General features: G+C 41.8%; 1 protein-coding gene across 4 annotated transcripts in view; it reads left to right on the top strand.

The window, feature by feature from the left end:
• The window catches only part of esrrgb (estrogen-related receptor gamma b), a 221642-nt gene extending 201721 nt beyond the window's left edge, over positions 1-19921 (top strand). For all 4 annotated transcript variants that reach the window (XM_050058310.1, XM_050058311.1, XM_050058308.1 and 1 more), the window contains 2 exons: positions 6471-6740; positions 12372-19921. In XM_050058310.1, the coding sequence (XP_049914267.1) occupies positions 6471-6740; positions 12372-12616 (515 nt within the window). In that variant the 3' untranslated portion in view covers positions 12617-19921. The remainder of the gene's footprint in view (positions 1-6470; positions 6741-12371) is intronic.
• Positions 19922-20469: the final 548 nt, after the last annotated feature.

The raw sequence follows: 20469 nt of genomic DNA, 5'->3' as shown, positions 1-20469 counted from the left end.
CAACTTGATTTGTCTTTTTCTACCTGTGGATTTATTCACTGCTTTCCCAGCTGGCACATTAACCAGCTGCGTAGCTCTCTGCTCTGTCCATTGTTAGCCATAATCACTGATTCGTCATCAGATTTACTTTTTACGCCTTTATGAATACAATTTGGAGTGGTTAAAGGTGTGTGGATGCCAAACCTGCCCTGGGAACCTCGGAGAATTGATTTTACAAAGACACAGGCAAGCTGTGTGGTCTGATTAGGAAAACTGGCTTTTGGGGGGACGCTGGGGTCCGAGACCATGGTGCTGTCTCACCACTGGGAAGGGAGTTTTTCCCCTGACCTCCTTTTCATCAAACATCTGGTGAACACAGTTTACTAGCTTTTTAAAAATTGAATTCAGGTGTATTTTTAGTGTGATCCACAATTAAATTCGTCAACTTAATCATAGCTACACGGAACTAATTAAAGAAATTTAGCATCATATTTTCTCTGCTACATTTTCTGTGTCTAACTATTGATCTTGCATGCTGTGTAGTAGATCTAAATCCAGACCTGACAGAGTTATTAAAGGGGCATGTGACACTCTGGGGACATTTTACCCGGGGCCAGCGGGTCAGAGTGTCACCAAGTAACGATTAAGACAAAAGGGGTCCCTACAGTTTAACAGTCCACTCCCACCATTACACTCATAGCCCACTGAGCAAATGGCCTTAACGATGAGGTAATAAGAGTCATTACTGCAGATCGCTCCATTAATGTAAAAGTCCTTCGATGTCCACATGTGGAGACCCACATCTGAGTAGGTTTTCTGTTGCGTCGTCATTTTGAGGCTTAAATATTTGTGGTAAATAGCCAGGCTCAGGGGCAAGTTATGATTTAGTTTAATGTGCACAAGTTTACTTTAAATACAGAAGCAAATATATGCACCAGATATTAATTAGAAGACGCGGTTTCCCTGTGCCTTTGAAGCCAACATGCTTGAGAGGAAGACTGTAACTCATCACGAGGCAGCCATTGATTGGATGTTACACGCACTGTCATGAAAATGGAAACAGAATTGCAGCACGGTTGTCAGGAGGTCAGAGGTGGCCGCTAATTTGTGCCGCTGTTAACACACACACGCCATCTCAGACATGTAAGTGCACACAACATGTGTAGATTTATATTCCAGGCAACAGCATCCAGCGCCCTCTGGTATTTAATGTTCATTCAGTTCAGCATCGCTTTCTTCTTCTTTCCTCTTTTCCTCTTTTCCTCTGCCACTCACTCACACACACACACACACACACACACACACACACACACACACAGACTGTCTCTACCTTCATATCTCTCACACACACTCTCTGGCTTCCTTGTTCTCTTGTTCCCCTGGCTCCCCCCCCTCCTGCTCCTCCTGCTCATATAGGGCCCTCTAGTCTCATTATTACCTCTGTCTTTTTATTAGGCCCATTAGGGCTCTTAGGAGGCCTGTAATGATACTAAATGAATAGAGAGTGAACTGCTGTCTGTTTTAGACCTAGCTCTCAATGACAGCTTCAAGCTTCACTGCCAACCACTCAGTCTCTTCATTGTACTGAATAGGGATTCAATTACTTATCTGATCTGTACCTGTACTGTACTGTTGCATAGCCAGAGCACTCCTCTTTTCTGCAAACAATCACTAACAGCCCACGGTCTGCTCAGGACTTGGTACCTTATAGAGACAGACACATGGTATACTGGTAAATCATATGGTACAGTGGTTCAGTGTGATCTGTAACAGCGTGTGGTGTTACATCCAGATTTAGAGTCCAACTAAATAGAATGAATTACTCAATTTAGACAATATAGACTTGTGTGGTCTTAAAGACAACAAACACTTTGGTTAAAGGAGCTGTATATGACGTACAGAACATTAATATAGCAGCAAAAGGTTTCAAAATACATCTGTAGGATGCACTGGGATGCATCATCAGTGATGTTCCTGGGGTCAAGGGGGTTTCGGGTCTGTCCACATCAGTCACCCTCACCCAGGTGACCCATCCGGGGTTAATCAAGCCCCAGATTGCATCCCTGCAGCAGCAATCCATGGGCTTGCCCTCTTTATCCAAAGCCACAGAGTGTCTTTCTCTGTGACTTCAGTAATGGTTCGTATGGCCCTCCTCGTTGCAGCTCTGCTTACTCCTAAAATACTATTTGCTATGTAAAGATAAAATGGAGTAAAGCATCCAGAACAGAGAATAAAGTCATGCTCCCTGTTTGCGTGTTGTATTTCGAGCATGGGTTAGCATTACGTTTTGGTGATGACACTGCGGTAATTGTGTCTAACCGCCATATGAGCACGATGCAGGGTGGCAGCAATTAGCTAGCCAGTGGGATACACGCCGGCACTGACATGCACGCGTCAATTTAACACTGTTAGCTCTGTAAGCACTGTTGCCATTGTTAGCGCTGTTTGCGCTGTTATAACTGTAAGCTGCTAGCTTCTAGCCAATGGCTCAGCGACCTGCATGTTGAGAGCCATGTGCAAGCAATCCCGGCTCAGATTCTAAAACATACATATGCTATTGCGCCTCATGCTTCAAATTAATTTTGTCTTTTTCAATATTTATGATCCTTTTCTCACTGTACCCAAGAGCTACAACTGCCCTAAAAAAGTTTGTGGTGGTGGTGAAAGCTAACAAGGATTTAGAAATTATTTTAATAAATAATTTAGATATATCGAATAGGCCGCTGCTTAACTACAAAACAGAACTAAAACACCAAACGACAGTAGTGCAACTCTGGCTTGATAATCTATGTCAGCTAGAGAGCTAACACAAGAGCGCTATATGCTAGTTGGTAAAATTGAAACAGCTAGCTTTAGTTAAAGCAAATTCACTCTGCATGTTTTTTTCTTTAACTGAAAATAATCAACTTTGAACCAATATTTTGGTCACTCAGTATGTTATCCACCGTAACTACAGTAGCCTAAATAAGGCAATAGCTACAGGTAACCTAAGCTAATTTGTCTTAAAGCTAGCCTAGCCTAGCCTAGCCTAGCAGAGTTTCAGTTCTGCCATCTCAGCTTTTGATTCCAATGAACTGAAACCATTTGGTGAGTTTAAGCTGCCTTTAAATCACGTACAGGGAAAGTGCAGTATCTACTGTATATTTTTTTATGTATCCTGTATAGAGTGCTGAAATGATGACATTTTCTATGGGCCAGCCAGGAAATTAGCATCGCTCTGGTTCCCTCGACAAAGAGCCAAATGTGTTTTACCATAGTTTTTACAAATGGACACCACTTTTATGATTTTTTAAGCATAACAACAGTTGCCAGAAGTAAAAAGGTAATGGCTGGCATCTAACCAAAAATCCATCCAAAATCTGTTCAATGAAAATCCATTGACTTCAAGAGAAGGGAACCAAAAGTGCAAAAAATGCTCACCAGGTTATTTCCAGGTTTTAGGACTCAGTCCTGCAGCACTATATAGACTATAACAGTGATTTCATAATTAGCCTTAAAAGGTATAAAATGAATGCATTATAATCTTTCTCTGTATCAAGCAGTTTAAACTTAAAATGATTTCTCCTGAATTTCTCCGGAATAGATATCTGTCTTTGTAGGGCAGAATAATAGAAAATGATTCCTTTTTTTATCCCCCGTCTCTGTTAATGCCTTTTGTCATCACACGCAGAGAAAACTGCAGAGAAGGAGACATAGACATTACCCACTTTGCTCAATATTGTGTCATGTTTGGTCAAACGGCAATAAATCAGTAGGGTGAAATATTGATATTTCATCAGGGGGAATCACCCTCCGCAGCGACACTTAACTCAGCCACCTCCAGGCGACACACCTGAAGCTCCGGGGCGACCCCCAGGGAGCCGGGAAGTCACTCCATCGCTTCAGTAAATTGAGTGGAAAGAAAAAAAACACAGGCTGGGGAACAGAAAAGAATGATGAAGGGAAAAAAAGGAGACAGCTGAAGAGGGTGCCGCTTCTTTTCCAAAGTGTGTGAAGAAATGTAGAAAGAAAGAGCTGAGCACATGAAAGAAATGGTGCTCTAGAAGCTGGTGTGCTTTTTGTTGATGAACCAAATTAGAGATTTAATGTATTGAACACTCGTAATAAGCGTTATTTTTGTCTGAATCATTGCTCCTTTACTTTCTCTAACTCACTTTGTCCACAAATGTTACATGTGACAGTCATTGATCCTCCCTCATTATTCTAAATACACCTTATGGGATTAAAGCCATTAATTTTCTTGTCTTTTGGGGACGGAGAGTAAATTCATGAATTCCCGATGCAGCCTACAGTATCTACATTCGGCGATCCCATATTCCCTCCATCCCCCCACTAAACGTGTACCGGATGTCCTCCATCAACTGTCTGTTTGTCAGATCTGAGGCTTGAATCGATCCCCCTTTCGCATTTGGTGGACTGATTACAATCTACTAATCAATGACACCCCCAGCACTCTTTTCTCTCTGCCTCATTCTCTCTCTCCCCGTCGTTTCTCTATTTGCTTGATAAGACCATCAGGAGGACCTCCTTTTAAGTCAACCTGCCCCATTCCCATCCACACAACCTGAGATTTAAGTAAGCAGAGTGGTGGGTTCAAGGCCCTGGTCAATACCCCCAATCACCTCCCTATTCAGGAGCGAAAGGTATTGTGGCGCTTGAGGTCCTTTCAGATGTCCGTCTGTTTGATGTGGTGTGTGTGAATGTTAGAGAAGAGAGTTGATGGGTCGACCTCGAGATCTTGGAAGAATTGTTAGAAGGTTGAACGCGAGAGACAAAAGGATCAAGACGGTGTCCATCAGGTGGAATATGTTTTTGTCTTGTCTCACCTGTGCTGGATTAGATATCTCACATATTATACCCCTATGTAAAAGTAATTATGCAATTTATTTAAAGAAAATTCAGTTTATTGTGTTTATATTAACATACCTATAGTAACCAGCTTTAATTTTTAGAGTGCACACACAAGATGCACATCAATATGGACTTGAAATCAAACACAACCCTTCTTAAAGGAATACCTCACCCCCAAGGGACCATTTGTACGTATATCAGTTACTCACCCTATGTTAGATTTCTTGCATGCTTCTGGTGAATGTTTACAAACTCTTAACCTGCAGTATAATCAAGTCTCATATATCCAGTCGTATGCTCAGTACTTCCCAGACAGACAGCCCTTTCCGACAGGGAACTGAACTGAAAGTGAAACTTACCCATGCTTTTTTGAAAGCCAGACTCCATTAATAAAAACAGTAATTTTACCTCACAGAACACAGGAGCTGCTGGTCTATAGCTGCTTTGATCAGCGGTTTGTTTCTGTTGTGTGATTCTGGCAATACCGAGTCACACAAAGGTAAAATTACTGTTTTTGTGAACGGAGTCTGGCTTTGTTCACTGTGGAGGCATTAAAAGAAAAACAAAATTTTCTTCACGAATTCAAGCTAACATGGGATGAGTAATTGCTAAATGGTTATTTGGGAGGTGAAGTATTCCTTTAGCTTTTTTTTTTTTTTCAAATTACAGACATTTTTTCAAAAATATATATTAATCAATACTATACATATTGTAATAAAAAAAATATGTATATAATTTACTTTTAATTTAATTTATTAATGTAATTTATTTGTTTTTATTTTTATATTAATTTATTTTTTTTACAAAATATAGTATTAAAGTAACTAAATAAATAAAAGTTGAATCTTTTTCAGTTCAAAATAGGAAAACATATCCTCTTTAACATCATCCATTAAAACACAGCATCTCGAATCTCTTTGGTCACTTAACAGTCGGATGGACATAAATGTTTTCTCAACAAATCTACTTCCAATCTAAACACATCCCTGCTTTAACTGGAATTAATTTCCCCAGGAAATTCTGTTTTCTGTTTCTGTTTTAAGCTTAAATTACCTTCTAATAAATCCAAACCTCTGATGAGAAATGAAACCTGCTATACTGAAGAAGAGTTTTGCAAGTTGTTTGATGAATAACTTCATACTGTGACAGATAATGACACAAGCCAGAAATAATCATCTATCAGGACATTTTTTGCTTTAAAGAAGAATTAATTTTGTGTTCTGTCTTCTGCACCATGACAAGAATAAGAGGTGGTCAGGTTTAAGAGTGGATTTGTCCCCACTAAGCGGTGTTTCATGTGCTTATGTGGTGGGTTGCAGAAAGGCCGACTGTCAACGGCTGATGGTTGAAGCAGGCCCTGGGTCATGTTTCAAAGGCCTCCGTACTTGACAGATTTATATTCTTCCCTTAAGCCACCACATACAGTCATCGGCCTCTGTTTCAAGTTGGACTTCTCCGGAGATTATACAGGGTTGTATACACAGCCATAAAACATATGGAAGACATGAGTCGGCCAATTACAGTGCAGTGAGGTTAATGGGTTGATCTCATGATTTGTCATGTGGTTAAACAGTGTGTGTGCAGCGGTACCTGGAAAGCAAATCTCCAAAAATAACACGTCCTCTTTTTTATTTCTGCAGGATTTTCCACTCTGTCGCTGGCAGACCAGATGAGTCTACTGCAGAGCGCCTGGATGGAGATCCTGGTGCTGAGCATCGTGTTTCGCTCGCTGCCCTGCGAGGACGAGATCGTGTACGCAGAGGACTATGTGGTGGACGAGGAGCAGGCGAGGATCTCAGGCCTGCTGGACCTGCACGTCGCCATCCTGCCACTGGTCCGACGCTACAAGAAGCTGCGCATGGAGAAGGAGGAGTTCGTCACGCTCAAAGCCATCGCCCTCGCCAACTCGGGTATAGTTAACTTCCTCAATCCTGCTGTTGGGCACTATAAACTGATGCAGTGCAGCCAAACATTGTTCAGACCCACAGACCTTTATTTAAAGATTTACACCAAATGTTTTAGGCAGAATGTTGGAGAAGTGTTGGAAGACATTGAGAATCCTTTGATTTGATGGAGTCTTGAGCCTATTTCCCACTGGACCTAAAAACCATTAACACCCACTAACATTTAGCTTTTGTCTTTAGTGGGAAAGGTTACAATCCACATTCATACCCAAGACAAATGACTCTACAGTAGTCATGGGTATTCATTGGCTTCAGCTCCGATCAGCAGTGAAGGAAACATGACACCCAGATGGACAAACTAATTTTAGTCCCTTTTCCGTCAAGATGGTACAACGGCTTGTCTCTTCCAAGTGTTAATGGGTTACTTCCCAGAAACCCAGTGTTTCTTGTACATTGATTTATTTATTCTTATTTCATTGTTGTGTTGATCAGACAACAAATAAGACAAAAATTAGCTAGCTAGCCACCACACTGTCTATCTTCATCGCTCCCTGCCACTGTGCACTCCTTCCCTGGGAGGAGAGCAGGCAGCAGCTTGGGAGATGGACCTTTTGGTCGGTGGCTATAGTCGTTGGAATTCAGCCAGCGCAAACCCCCCCAGCATCTGGTGTCACAGTAGGCTGGTGGCCAGCAGCAGTGCCAGGATTGACTTGTGTAATGGCAGCAACAGAAAGTTTGCTGATCTTGCAGGGAGTCTGGGCCGTCCGGTCTCCTGGAGCTGGGGTTTGTGCTGGCTGGATTAGAAACTGCTGCTGCTCACTCTCCTCCCTAGTAAGATGTCTGTAGTGACGGGGAGTGAGGCGGTGGACATACTGTGATTTGAGGCTCTTGCTTACGTGAGCTACATAAACTTGAACTTGAAGCTGCAGCCATGAGCCTTTAGCTTTGGTTAGCAGAGGGCTAAACTATTAGCAGCGTTTTCTCTCAATCTCAGAAATGCTTTGCCGATATTGACGCATATTGTTTTTATTTTCAGACTCTTGTTTAGACTCTCTCTGTGATAAGTCTGTCTTACTGTTTTGGGGTTGCTTTGCAGTGTAGGCAGCCAGTTCTGGATTAGCAACCTTCTCTGCAGGACTCACCGCCATTGAATTAGGCTTTTACCAAAGGGACATGCAAACGCATCTGCATTTGTACAACAGCCATTAGGTATGCCCTCTCTCTGAAACGACCTATGATTGGCTAAAGTCTCCCGTCACGGCCTAGATTTTCTAAAGCCTGAAAACAGAGCCAAGAGGAGGTGCAGAAGTCTAGTGTTCTCTCAGACCACTTGAATTACAATATGATACAATAGGTTATTGTGGGATTTTTGCCCAATGAAGCCAAAATTAACCCCCAGCTTTTACTGTAAGTGGAAATTAAAGGATACATAAGATAGAATTCAGAGTTTACACTCTGAAACAGAATGTGTACATTAACTCACTTTTGGTTTAGGCACTTTACTTTTAAAATGTATCATTAACTTGTATTTTTATTGTAAATTACAGTCAGTTGGCTGAGTATTCTTTATTTTGCTCTACATACATAAAGGCATCATGAGCTTGACATGAAGGTGCATCTCTATGTCAGATCTTAAATAAATCTTGATAGTTGGCATGCAATTAAAGCAAACAAAGAAATAAAACAAAAAAATGTCAAGTGATCGTCTGTATCTGGCGAGCCGATCACTTCCACGCTGAAGGCAACCTGATAAGAGGGGACATAAAGGTCAGGAGCACGGTTGTTTAATTCAACGCTGCCTATGTGTGTGAGAGTGTGTGCGTATCTATATTTTAATTTGTGCGCCCATACGTGTGTGTGTGTGTGTGTGTGTGTGTGTGTGTGTGTGTGTGTGTGTGTGTGTGACTGTCACATTGCGCTCTCATTCTCTCCATCTCCATAACAGTGGCTGCCAGCACGCCACAGCCGAGGGAGATATATTTAGCATTTCATTAGGAAAACAGGGGCTGTCAATAAAATGTGTTAAGTGGAGTGGAATGAGCGTTGGGGAGCGACGGGCCTCGTTTGTTCCAATGTGAAGATGCTGCGCCCGTATCGACAGTTTGCTTTTCATGAGGCCGGGCCTGTCCCCCACTAATCAATGCCTGTTAGGAGTCTTTTCTCCTGCCTGACTGAAAAATGAAAAATGCTGAGCCCAGAGCTTTAGTCTTCTGATGACAAACTCTCCATGGGAGAAAGAGGGGAGGATAAATGGGAGGGGAGAGCTGGAGGGAAGGGGAGGAGGGGGGGCGTTGATGGAAAGACAGGGATGTAAAGGTAAGGGAGAAGTGTGAGAGAGGAAGGCAGGGGTTGAGAGGGAGGCTCAGGGAGGGCGAAAGGGCAGCTTCGGCTCGTTTGAACACAGTCTCGGAGAGCTTCGGCTCCAGGGGTCCTGTGGGTGTGACAGCTGTGGAAATTCATGGCCATTGATTTTGTAATTAGCGGAGTATCGACGGGATTGACGCCAGGCTGCTGACGGATTACATGGAAATTGTTTCTTCAAAGTTAGTTTTGCATTCCGCCCCTAACCTCCTTCAACACACACACACACCATTTAAAAAAAAAAAAAAAAAAAACGCCCTCCCTGTGCATTTACACACACTGACACACATTTGAAAACATATTCTCTCTCTCTCCCTCTCCCCTCTTCTCTCCGCTTCACACACACACACATATGCTCGCCTCTCCCCTCTTCTCTCCGCTTCACACACACACACATATGCTCGCGCAGCCAAACGAGGATCAGATCAGTATTAACATGAAGGTTTCAAATGAAGAGAGCTGGAACACATGTGCGGTCCACATAGCCTAGTTAATTTCCCAAGATAGAAACGCAATTTACACAGAAGGCGACTGGTAAAAGAGACTTAATCAGTCAGTTAGGAACATAATTAGCCTTGTACTTTCCTTTTTTCTGCCTCATTTACATGTTTATACATGGCCTTACTTCACTCCACAACTTTCATGACACATAGCAGAGCTGATCTAATTCACTCACACACTTCAATCAGCAGCCACGTTTGGTTCAGCCTCAGTAATGCAGCGTGTTTACGGTGAGACGAGCGGCTCCTATTCTGTTAGATATACCAAAGATGAATTGTTTCGATTCAATTATAATACTGAATTGAATTCGCATTTTGTCGCGCACAATTGTATCTATCAGTTAATGAATTGTGGATATGATGCATACACAGATTAGACCCGACACTGTGAGTCTGTGCAGTGAAATTGGCTGAAAGCAAACCACTGCTTGTCCATTAAAACGCTCTCTGTCAGCTTGTCCTTTAGAGGACAAGCCTGTTTTTTTTTCCCCCTGACTTGTAGACTTATACATAGAGAGCAGTTTTTAATAAGTCTCAACTGGTTTTATTTTAGAGCCTATACATAAGGGGGCCAACTGCTCTTTCTTATGGAAATGAAGGCCATCTGCCGCCATCATTCAGCTGAACGATATCCTAGTAATGCAGCCATCTGAATTCATTAGCAGGGGGGATGTATGTGGTCCATGATACCAAAAGAAATGAATCTTTTTCCTGTCCCACCGTATATTTATACAGACCTACAGTACCTTCTCCCGCTCTCTCCCTAGAGTCCTGGCCACGCATAGGCATTTATTTAAGGAGCGTCATTAACTACTACCAAGAGAAAACCTCTCTCCAAAATTGCATGTTTGCAAAGACAGGCTGCAGAATTTAAAGCCAATGCTGCTGCGAAACACCAAGGCCCGATCACGTTTCTTTTTTTTAACCCTACCTCTCTCTTTCAAGTGCCCCTTTACCCCTCACAATAGAGTTACAAGTCTTCTTAACTGGACCCAATGCAAGAGAGCAAATGAGCAAATATCAGATTGTTTCAGTTTTTCCCAGTGAAGATGCGTCAGCAAACAGGCTTAGCAACATTTTTCTTGCTTGAAAATCCACTCAACCTGGCTCTATTTTTGCAACGCTTCACGCACCTTTGACCTATTTTAGAGCAACAGCAAACCATTCCTTAGGCTTCGACGCTACATGGCCCTCAGCTTCAGATACCAATGCACAGAGGTACCCTTTAGTATGAGATGCAACAGGCAGCAGTATTTTTGACACTCCGAGCAACTGCCACAGTATAAACGGCAGGAAAGTCCACATAGGCTGGGTCTGAGGGGAAGTGGATGGTCAAGCAAACTCTGGACTTTCACCCACTAGACCGCTGTTTGTTTACTTTGTCAAACCAAAAGTCAGTCATGTCATTTTAATAACCACATAGTGTGCTAGTATGTGTAGCATACTACGCTAGTATGTCTTATGGTATTGGGGCGGCTGTGACTCAAAGGTAAAGAAGGCCATCCACTAATCAGCAGATCGGCGGTTTGTTCCCCCTCTACCCTGCATAGTAAAGTTCCTTGGGCAAGATACTGGACCCAGATTGTACCCGATGGCTGTTCTGTGGTGTGTGAGTGCGTGTGAATGGAGTAACAGGTGGTACCTTGTATGGTAGCCTTGGCCACCTGTGTGTGAACATGTGTGTGAATTGGTGAATGTGACATGTAGTGGAAAAGTGCTTTGAGTGGTCGGGAGACTAGTGCAGTCCCTCTACGTATGTGATGTTACATTACGTTATAAACAAACATCCTTATTTTAAGCCAAAATATGTTTCTTCAAAGCCTAACAACTCAACGTCAGAGACCGACACACAGGCTTCTTTAATGGCATTATGAGATGCACCGGGCAAGTCAGTTTTTAGAGGCAGTGAGCTTTACCCCAAGTCGTCAAATATTGTCGCTTTGTCAGTGGACATCAGTGTCGCACACAGATCCAGAAAGGCATCCTTTGCGGTGGTATGATAAGCACTGGCAACTACAGTAATAAGAAGAGCGGCAAAGTTCATATGGGGATGGTGAGATGGGAGGTGGATGGGTCAAAGAAACTCCGGACTTTCACCTAGGAGCCTGCTGTTCTCTTCCTGTGTAAATTTTAAGCCAAACCATTGTGTTTTTTCTAAATCATGTGCACTTATTGCCTAAACCTAAGGACATCAACCTAAAAGTGAAGTGTTTTACCAACATAGTAAGCTTATTTTGAAAAGACACAATGCATGTAACAAGCATTGAATCGACACTGACGCTTGAGGGGCACCTAGCACATCATAGTTTGACGTAACCAAGCGTCAGTATTTGACGAGTTGGAAGTGAGAATGTGATGGCAAAAACAATATTAGTTAGCCAGCTAGTTAGCTACCGAGACATCAGCATCAACTACAATGATACGATGGTTATCGTAATTTTTAATCTTTATTGACAAAGAACACATTTGTGAGTTTCTTTTGTTGCTTGTGTAGCCATCATGCTGATTATTTCTCATAACACTCGGTTTGGAGCTTACCTCCTCCGTTTGGAAGGCCATGTACCCCTGACACTTCTCTCTGCTGCACTATCCCAACAAGAATTAGGACACGGGGATAGAGCTCAAGTTACTGTTGCAAATGTCATACTGCAGATCAATAGAAAGTGTTTGCTTTTCATTTAATATGTTTTTCATTTAATACGTAGCCTTACAATATGAATAATAAAGATCTTTTCTTCCTTCCTTCCATCCCTCCCCACCTCCCTTCTTGCTCCAGACTCCATGCACATAGAGAATATCGAGGCCGTCCAAAGGCTCCAGGATTCTCTCCACGAGGCCCTGCAGGACTTTGAGGGCTCCCAGCATCCCGAGGACCCTCGACGGGCAGGCAAGCTGCTAATGACCCTGCCTCTGCTCCGTCAGACCGCCACCAAGGCCGTTCAGCACTTCTACAGCATCAAAATGCAGGGCAAAGTCCCCATGCACAAACTATTCCTGGAGATGCTGGAGGCCAAGGCTTGACACCTGGGCCAGATGTTTGACAGACAGCTGCATCACCCAATGGGAGGCAAGGGACAGCCCGTAAAAAATAAAGGTGGTGTGCCAATAGACAGTGAAAAGGATGAAGCTTGGACTACTGAGTCATTTTAACACTTTTAAATGGTAATAAACATAAAAGAAAAAAAGGGACTTGAAACGGTTTTAAAAAGGGTGAATATCAACCTGATTGACACGGGATCACGATGATGTATATAAAGATGTTGTGTACAGAAATCAGGCAACCGAGGTCTTGTTATAACCAGAGGCCCATTGCTCTATATCACCTGAAGCTTCTGTGAATTTGTTTCTTATCTTATTTTCATCTCAAAATGGAAGTGTGTTAATATAAATGTCCTAAAGAACCGTACGGCTACGTAGCCACACTATGTGTTTCTTTCTTTCATATTTTCCAATCTCAGTTGTTAAAGCAATAGTCTCTAACTGGTCTACATATAATATGTGTACTGTATATTGTGTGAAATTGCACTGGGCGGGGGGGAGAATTGTTAGACATATTCTTATATTCGTCATCAAAGAAAGCGGCGCCCGCCACGGGTCTGTAAGATTCTCGATTTCCTCGTAATATATTTACCTCGTAGTAGCTTCATTGACTCAGCGGTTTTAGTCAACTTGGTGCTCACAGAAGGACAATGGTTGGCTGGTGATCATAGTTCACAAAGAGTTTGCACTAAGCATCTATGAATAACGTGGCAATAATGGGTATCATGCTAGCACGCTCTGTCTGGTAGCTTCTAATGTCAGTCAGTCAGTGGTTTTTGCATGTAGACACTAAACTCCCTCCTCACTCTTCACTTCTCTCTAAATATTGGCAACTAAACAAACTGTGAAAATACACATGATAAGCTACATCCTGTGCTGAGAACTTTAAACTGTGCAGCTTGTTAAAAAAAGTATCTAATTTAATTACAGGTAAAATAACAGCTACATCTATGCAATGTAATGCAATCTAAATCACTCTGTAATGCAGCCTGACAGCCCTGCAATAAGTACGACCTTTGTGAAGTTTATAACGTTCAGTTTCTGTCACTGAGGTGCTGATCCGACTCTCTGGTCATTATTGAGTCCATAGTTTGTCATGGTGCCGCATTAGATTGCATTATATTGTGTAGGTTTTGCTTTTTCTCATATTCACCTCCCTTTGTTGGGGTTGCCCAAGCTCACAACAAGTGTCACTATATTGGTAGTTTTAGCTCCACAGCTCATCAGTTAGTCCTTTGGTTGCTTTTCGTCAAAGTCATGTGAAGCCAAAGTCTGCATGCTAGCCTTACACAGTTTTTACGATCCTGTAATTTGTTCTCAGTGTTGACTGCAGGTTGAATATGGTGTCTCTGAGAGAAAAAAAATTAGATAAAGCTAGATAAAATTAGAGACCATTTTGGGGTAGAATCACTCCGGCTGCGAATGTGGGCCAGGGACGTAAAATCAGGGGGCCAGTCATCCCTTACTTACTTCTTACACCCCCTACTTCAGATGCCGTTACTCAGACTACCCCTTGTCTGCAAACTTAGCCTTCATTGTGATCCAGACACACACCTGTAAAGTTTCATGACTGCATCTTTCCACGGTTGTTACGATATTGTAGTGACAAAATCTGTCCACAGACAGACATATTAACACCTCAAAGTACTCAGATCACCTGTTTGGTCATTTCCACTACACTTGGTTTCACAAGATCACGTTTTGCCATGATGACTCACACACGGACTCACAAACTGAAAACAATACCAAGACGTCTTTGTGGCGGGTAAATGTTTTATATTCTGATTTCCAGATATGGAGGGCCTTGTGTCTTCATGAATGGCTCTGGTAATTTTAGGCACAATTTCACCCATTTTATGACAGTTGCCAAATTTATATATATCAACGAGGCCAAAACTCGTACAGACAGACAGATAATTTCTCCCTTTTATTATTGTGACCTATCTGAGCTTCAGCATGGCAAGTTCAAATAAAAATGTCACTTTTTTTTTTTTTTAAACTGAGGGTTTTGAGTCCCTTTGTCTCCTCCATCCTTAAAATCTAAGATGGCAGCCGATTTAGATGTAACACTATGACAGATTACTAAAGGTTTAACCCCAATCAGCACATTGAACATTTCTGCAAACCACAGATTGGTTACATTTGGCTAATGTGATTGAGTTTAGCCACAAAAACGATATGGTTATGGCTAGGGAAAGATCGTGTTTTGGCCATGTTTGGTGGCAAAAAAGCCAGGATGTTCGGTGGCTCAAATGTTGGGACACACTGTGATGTGCTGCTGAAAACAACCATGTTTGGTGCCACGAAGACTGGTGGAGATGCTGCGAAGGGTAGCTAAAAGACAACCATCCACCATTCCCTCCACCTTCCAGTCACAAAGTCAGCTCATGTACTACATCACATGAAAAATGTTAACATATGTATAAAACATGCCGATGTAATGTATTTGTGGTTTGCAGAAACATAAAATTTTCTTCTACCGATTGGGTTGTGCAACAATATAATGATACTTGTTTCTAAGAGCTTTATGAACAAAATTTACACCCTTGCACCAAGTTTCATGAAAAATCAAGTCAGTAGTTTTTCTGTAATCCTGCTGACAAACGGACAAACAAACAAAACAAACCTTCTTGGCAGAGCCTCGGAGGTGATAATGACAGAATATATCAGACTCAGATTACAGCTCACTGATGTCCACTGATTTTATTGCTCATCTTTAATGAAGGTGCTCATCATTCTGACTGGTACTGTATGTTCATTTCTGCAAACACTGACAAACTAAGTTAATAAATCTGTGTACTCCAGAATGTGATAGTAGACTTTTATAGGCTAATATTTGTCAGTTATAAACCAGTTGCCAAATTATTCAAAGAAAACAATCAGAATAATGTGATACAGCTGTAAACATGTTGTCATAAGATCAAGATAATACAATAATCAGCTGCTTGTAGGCTTTTAGTGAGACACATATTGTCCCTTATAAACACTTTAAAGTGTTTTAAAGTGCCATTAGCTTGTGCCCAAACAAGAAGAAAACACGAAGCCAGGCGACCAGTAACTACAGACATAGGCCACTTCCTACTCTTGAAATGATCCCCACAGGAACAGATGCTATTGATTCACTGTAATGTAATGCATAGATAATTATAACCCAATACAGCAGAGAATACAATTCCCATGATGCTCTTTTCCAAATGTGTAGCCAGCTAATCCGTCCCCAATTGAAATGAGGGATGTGTCACAGCTGTACAGTAGCAAACCAAAGCATAGTGTCTTCAGATAATGACAAACTGATAAAACTGCATTTTGAGCCAGACACTGAACATGGATGTTACTTAGACTGTTATTAATGGTTGTAGCTTCATTCTGCTCATCGTCCAGCTGTGCATCGTTAATTTTGAGCATCCTCTAAGCCTAGGATGGTGGTAACAGCTAAACAAGATGAAAACCTTTTGTTGTCTTTGTTCAGTTGATATATGCTTTTATTAAACATCTTTGTCGATATGAGACGCTGTGGAAAGTCTCAGCCTCACTAAGAGATTTAACTACCATTAAAATGTGGTGTTTTCTATTACCGTGGTTTAAAGGAACAGTGTGTAAGATTTAGGGGGATTTAGTGGCATCTAGTGATAAGGTTTGCAAAATGCGACCAGCTGTAACTACTCCCGGTTAGAATTCTTCAGTGTTCATTGTTCAGGACGTTTTTACTGGAAGCTGAATTATCCACAGAGGTTTCTCCCTCTTACAAACAAACACACCCGGTGATTTAAACTTGTAAAAATACTAAATAAAGCAGTTTCACATTACAAATCAGTGTTTTGCCAATGCTGTTTGGCATGTCAGGGATGAGCCGTCAGCCCAGCACCTGCTTATGTGCACTTACCTTTTTTCTCCAGTAACTTAAGATCTAGACGTTTCAGAGGTTTTAACCATGAGCCGAGTTATTGGCAGAGGTCTGTTCCTCTCCAAAGCAAATGAACTAAGTCATTTAAACCGGTAAAACACTGAATGAAGCAGTTTCACGCTGAAATCAATCCAGTCTGTTCTCACTCCCAACTCGTCAAATACCGCAGCATTGTTGACTGATGTCTTTCTCCCTGATTTTGTGTTTAGATGGGCGGATACAATTTCAGAGTTAAAAAAAAACTCCCTACGTTGCAGAACCAATAGTAAGTCCGCAGGGCGGTCCTTCGGTGGCTCGCTGAACTCTTGTGCTCGTAAACATAGTCCGACTGTAGCCTCGCGTCACCAGGCTCTTGGTTTCTATTCACTCTGAATTTTGTCTGGATTCCGGTTCCGGTCTAGAGAGCGGATGCCAAATTCACCAAATTCACCAAAGTAAAAGTGTTCACCAAAGTAAAACTTTAAATTCTGGCGCACCGTCGATTTGGGGTGATGAGGGGTGTAAGAAAATCGATTAACTTAATGGCTTGGGGCTTTTCTTGTAAATTATGTTCTTTAAATTAAAGTTTCACTGCATTTTTATTAGCTTGGTGCTTTTATTTTGACGGAAAGGTGCATCCATCGAATTCCGGATCCTGTCTCACTCGCCCTGGTTCCGGTTCCTTACCAAAACGGCCACTAACAGCCCCAGACTAGTCCGACTGCGTTAAAAGTTTTAAACAAAGTCGCTGTAAGTGCTTCATTTCCACAATCTTGTGGATTGAGCACAGGTTTGATAAAACGGAGTATAATCTCTCGGCATCCATTTTCAAGCTCTCTGTGTGTTTGTTTCCTTGCGGACGAGAAAAGGGGGAGTCCACATTTCCAGGAGGGCATGTCCTTCTAAAAAATGCAAGAGGCATTGCTTTGTTGCCGGCCGTTTTCTCCAGTGTGTTAAGCACACTTTAGAAATGAGTGTCCCCAGACTATCAGAAGGTGGAGATCTTTGATTGTCTGGTGGCGAGACTAGATAAGCACTGGCAAGCAACTACTGTAATATAAAGAGCAACATTGTCTGTATAGGGACAGATGGGTAAAACAAACTCCGGACTTTCACCCAGGAGCCTGCTGTTCTGTTACCCCGTGAATTTTGAGATATTGTTCTAAACCTAGCCATGTACTTTTGTTGACTAAATCTAAGAAAATCGACCTAAAAATGAGGCATTTTACCAACGTTCAAGCTTCTTTTGAAAAGAAATAATGCATGTAACACGGAGAGATTGACACACTGTCCGTTAACATCCAAAACAGATGCAGGAGGGCACCTTGCTTGTCATCTTTTGACGTGTATGTCCACTAACAAAGCAGCAGTATTTGGGGCGCCTTCTAGCTCACTGGGTAGAGCATGTGCCCCATATAGACTGAGGCCTGAGCAGTAACCCGGGTTTTATGCAAACTTGTGGCCCTTTGCTGCGCATTTCCCCTGTTTCCTGTCACTCTCCAGCTGTTCTTTAATAAAGGCAAAAAGCCCCAAAAAAAAATATTATTATTTTTTATTTTTTTTTATTTTTTTTTTAAACAGCGGTATTTTACAAGTTCAGGATAAAAACATGTTGGAAACATCAGTGTTTTTCCGACACTCTCATCGCGGAGAGGCTCCGAACTGTGGTAGCTTACCAAGAACAGAAAAATGCACATGGCCCTATCTAGAGCCAGTGTTTAGTTTGTCCATTCTGGGCTACTGTAGAAACATGGTAGTGCAACATGGTGGATGCCGTGAACGAGGACCTGCTCCCTATGTAGATATAAACAGCTCATTGTAAGGAAACGAAACCACAGTGATTTTTATTTTGAGGTGATTACACACTAAAGAAACATACTTATTGTTATATGCCATTTCTGCCACTATGTCCCCATAAATCCTGGTAACACTGGACCTTTAAGGAGATTGTTGAAGAACATGTTCTGGCCCAAACATGCAAACTGACCTTCCTGTCTCTGCACTTGGAAGACTGATGGCAGATAATTGTTTCCCAACTTTCCCTTCTTCCCAAATTAATATAAGAAAATAAAAGAAAAATGCTTAATTTATTTCCAGAGTTCTAAAACGGTTCGACTACATCCAATTAATTCTAATTGTCTCCTAAGCTGAAATTCTCAATAGAAATGGAGCAATTAAATTTCTGCTTTGGCTCTACCTTGGGGACGAGAGACGTTTTATTTCGGTTGACGGCGGGGAGGGTTTGTCTAAACCTTTACAAAGGCGATTTCACGGGTGTCTGTAATAGTTTCATAACAAGAGCGATCACTGGGCTATGCAAGGCGAATATGGCCACCTCTGTTCCTTGTGTTGTGGAGCTTCAAACTGACATTTAGTTGTGCTTTTTGTTTACACCGTGGACGAACTGTACAGTGCTGTACGCTGCAAATGTGTCGTGCATATTCACCATGCTATACTGTAGCTGCTGTGCATTGATAGAGCTATGAGCATTTGTTTAATTTAATGAATTTCTCATGATGTATCAGCAACACACATTTAGAGCCCACCTGAGTAGCTGTATGATATAAACCACTGTATTGAGTCATGTGTTATATTTGGTCTGAGGTGGGATATCTTTTTCTTTCCTGTGTCTTTGTGTCTCTCGCTGCTGAAACACACTCTGTGTTATCATCGATTTTGGTTATCAGCACAGCAGGACGTATAGCGAGTGAAGTCGTCTAGACCCTATACCTCAATTCATATTTTGAAAATTACACTGGGTTTGGAAACGGGCCATGGGTCCCTCCTGGGAATCAGTGGCACAGAAATAAAGTGACATCACTGACTGGGTATTAAAAAAAATGTAGATGAACCTGCTGCAATTGGGGAGCACATTCCTCGGAGGAAAAAGCTGCTTATTCGCTGTTCCATTTGCGGACTTATCTTATCTCCATGCACTCTGAGATGACGAGATTTACATAAAACATGGAGGAACCTCCCTGGCCGTTCTGGTCCGCGGTGTATAAAGGACCCTGCTAGGTGTATGTACCGTAGACATGTGATTACCCAAGAGGTTTACTCCCCTCAAAAGCAATATGTTAGCAATTGTGATATATGAATCAAGTTAAAAGGGAGCTTTGGTTCATTTTAATTATAAACTTACCCCATGCTTGGAAAAGGACAGGGTAACTATGCACACACGGTCCTGGGGAGACAGAGGGGGGGATAAAATGTGAACATGTTGGGATGAAGAAGCAAAAAGCCAACTGAAGCTGGGTTTCACTGGACAGTATTGTGTGGCATTTTTCTTGTGTTTTGTTTGTTGTGTTCATGCCTAATGTACCCATGTGTAAATATATGCTTTTTTTGGAGTGAGTCAGATCTAACAGTGCACTGAATGTACAGTGACAATAAAATCACATGGTTTATGTAATCACTGCAAATGATTTCTTTAAATATCTTCAAGCCATCAAACACAGACAGAAATCAAACTTCAGAAACATCACGTTTAATGACAAGGTTAAATTAAAGGGTAACTTTGGTATTTTTCAACCTGGACCCTATTTTCCCATGTTTTTGTGTGTAAGTGACTAATGGGAACAACTATCATTTAATTTGTTCCAGAGGGCAGCTGCTAAACAGGCTGCAATGTAACCACTCAGGGCATTTGTGCACCTTCAATTTACGTCCACTAAAAGTGCTTGTTTTTGCCACTGACAGGCTCAGATTGTTATTCTAAGTGTCTGAGATAATTTTGGAAATGATCCCTACAGAGATAGACCTGTTTGTTAAAGACTAAGATCCTTTTTCTTTAACCAGACACGCCCTGAAAACGCTGTTGCCAAACCCACCAGACTCCATTGAAATAAACAGTAATTTTAGCATATATAGAATCAGCATATTTTCACATCTAATTGGGTAAATTAAGAGTTTATTTCAACCAAACCTAAAGTGGTGATTGTTAAAACAGTAA

This window comes from Epinephelus moara, chromosome 12, assembly GCF_006386435.1.
Source record: "Epinephelus moara isolate mb chromosome 12, YSFRI_EMoa_1.0, whole genome shotgun sequence".
In the NCBI taxonomy this organism is placed as follows: domain Eukaryota; kingdom Metazoa; phylum Chordata; class Actinopteri; order Perciformes; family Serranidae; genus Epinephelus; species Epinephelus moara.
Note: the sequence above shows the minus strand (reverse complement) of the source record. Positions and strands in the feature narration are given on the sequence as shown.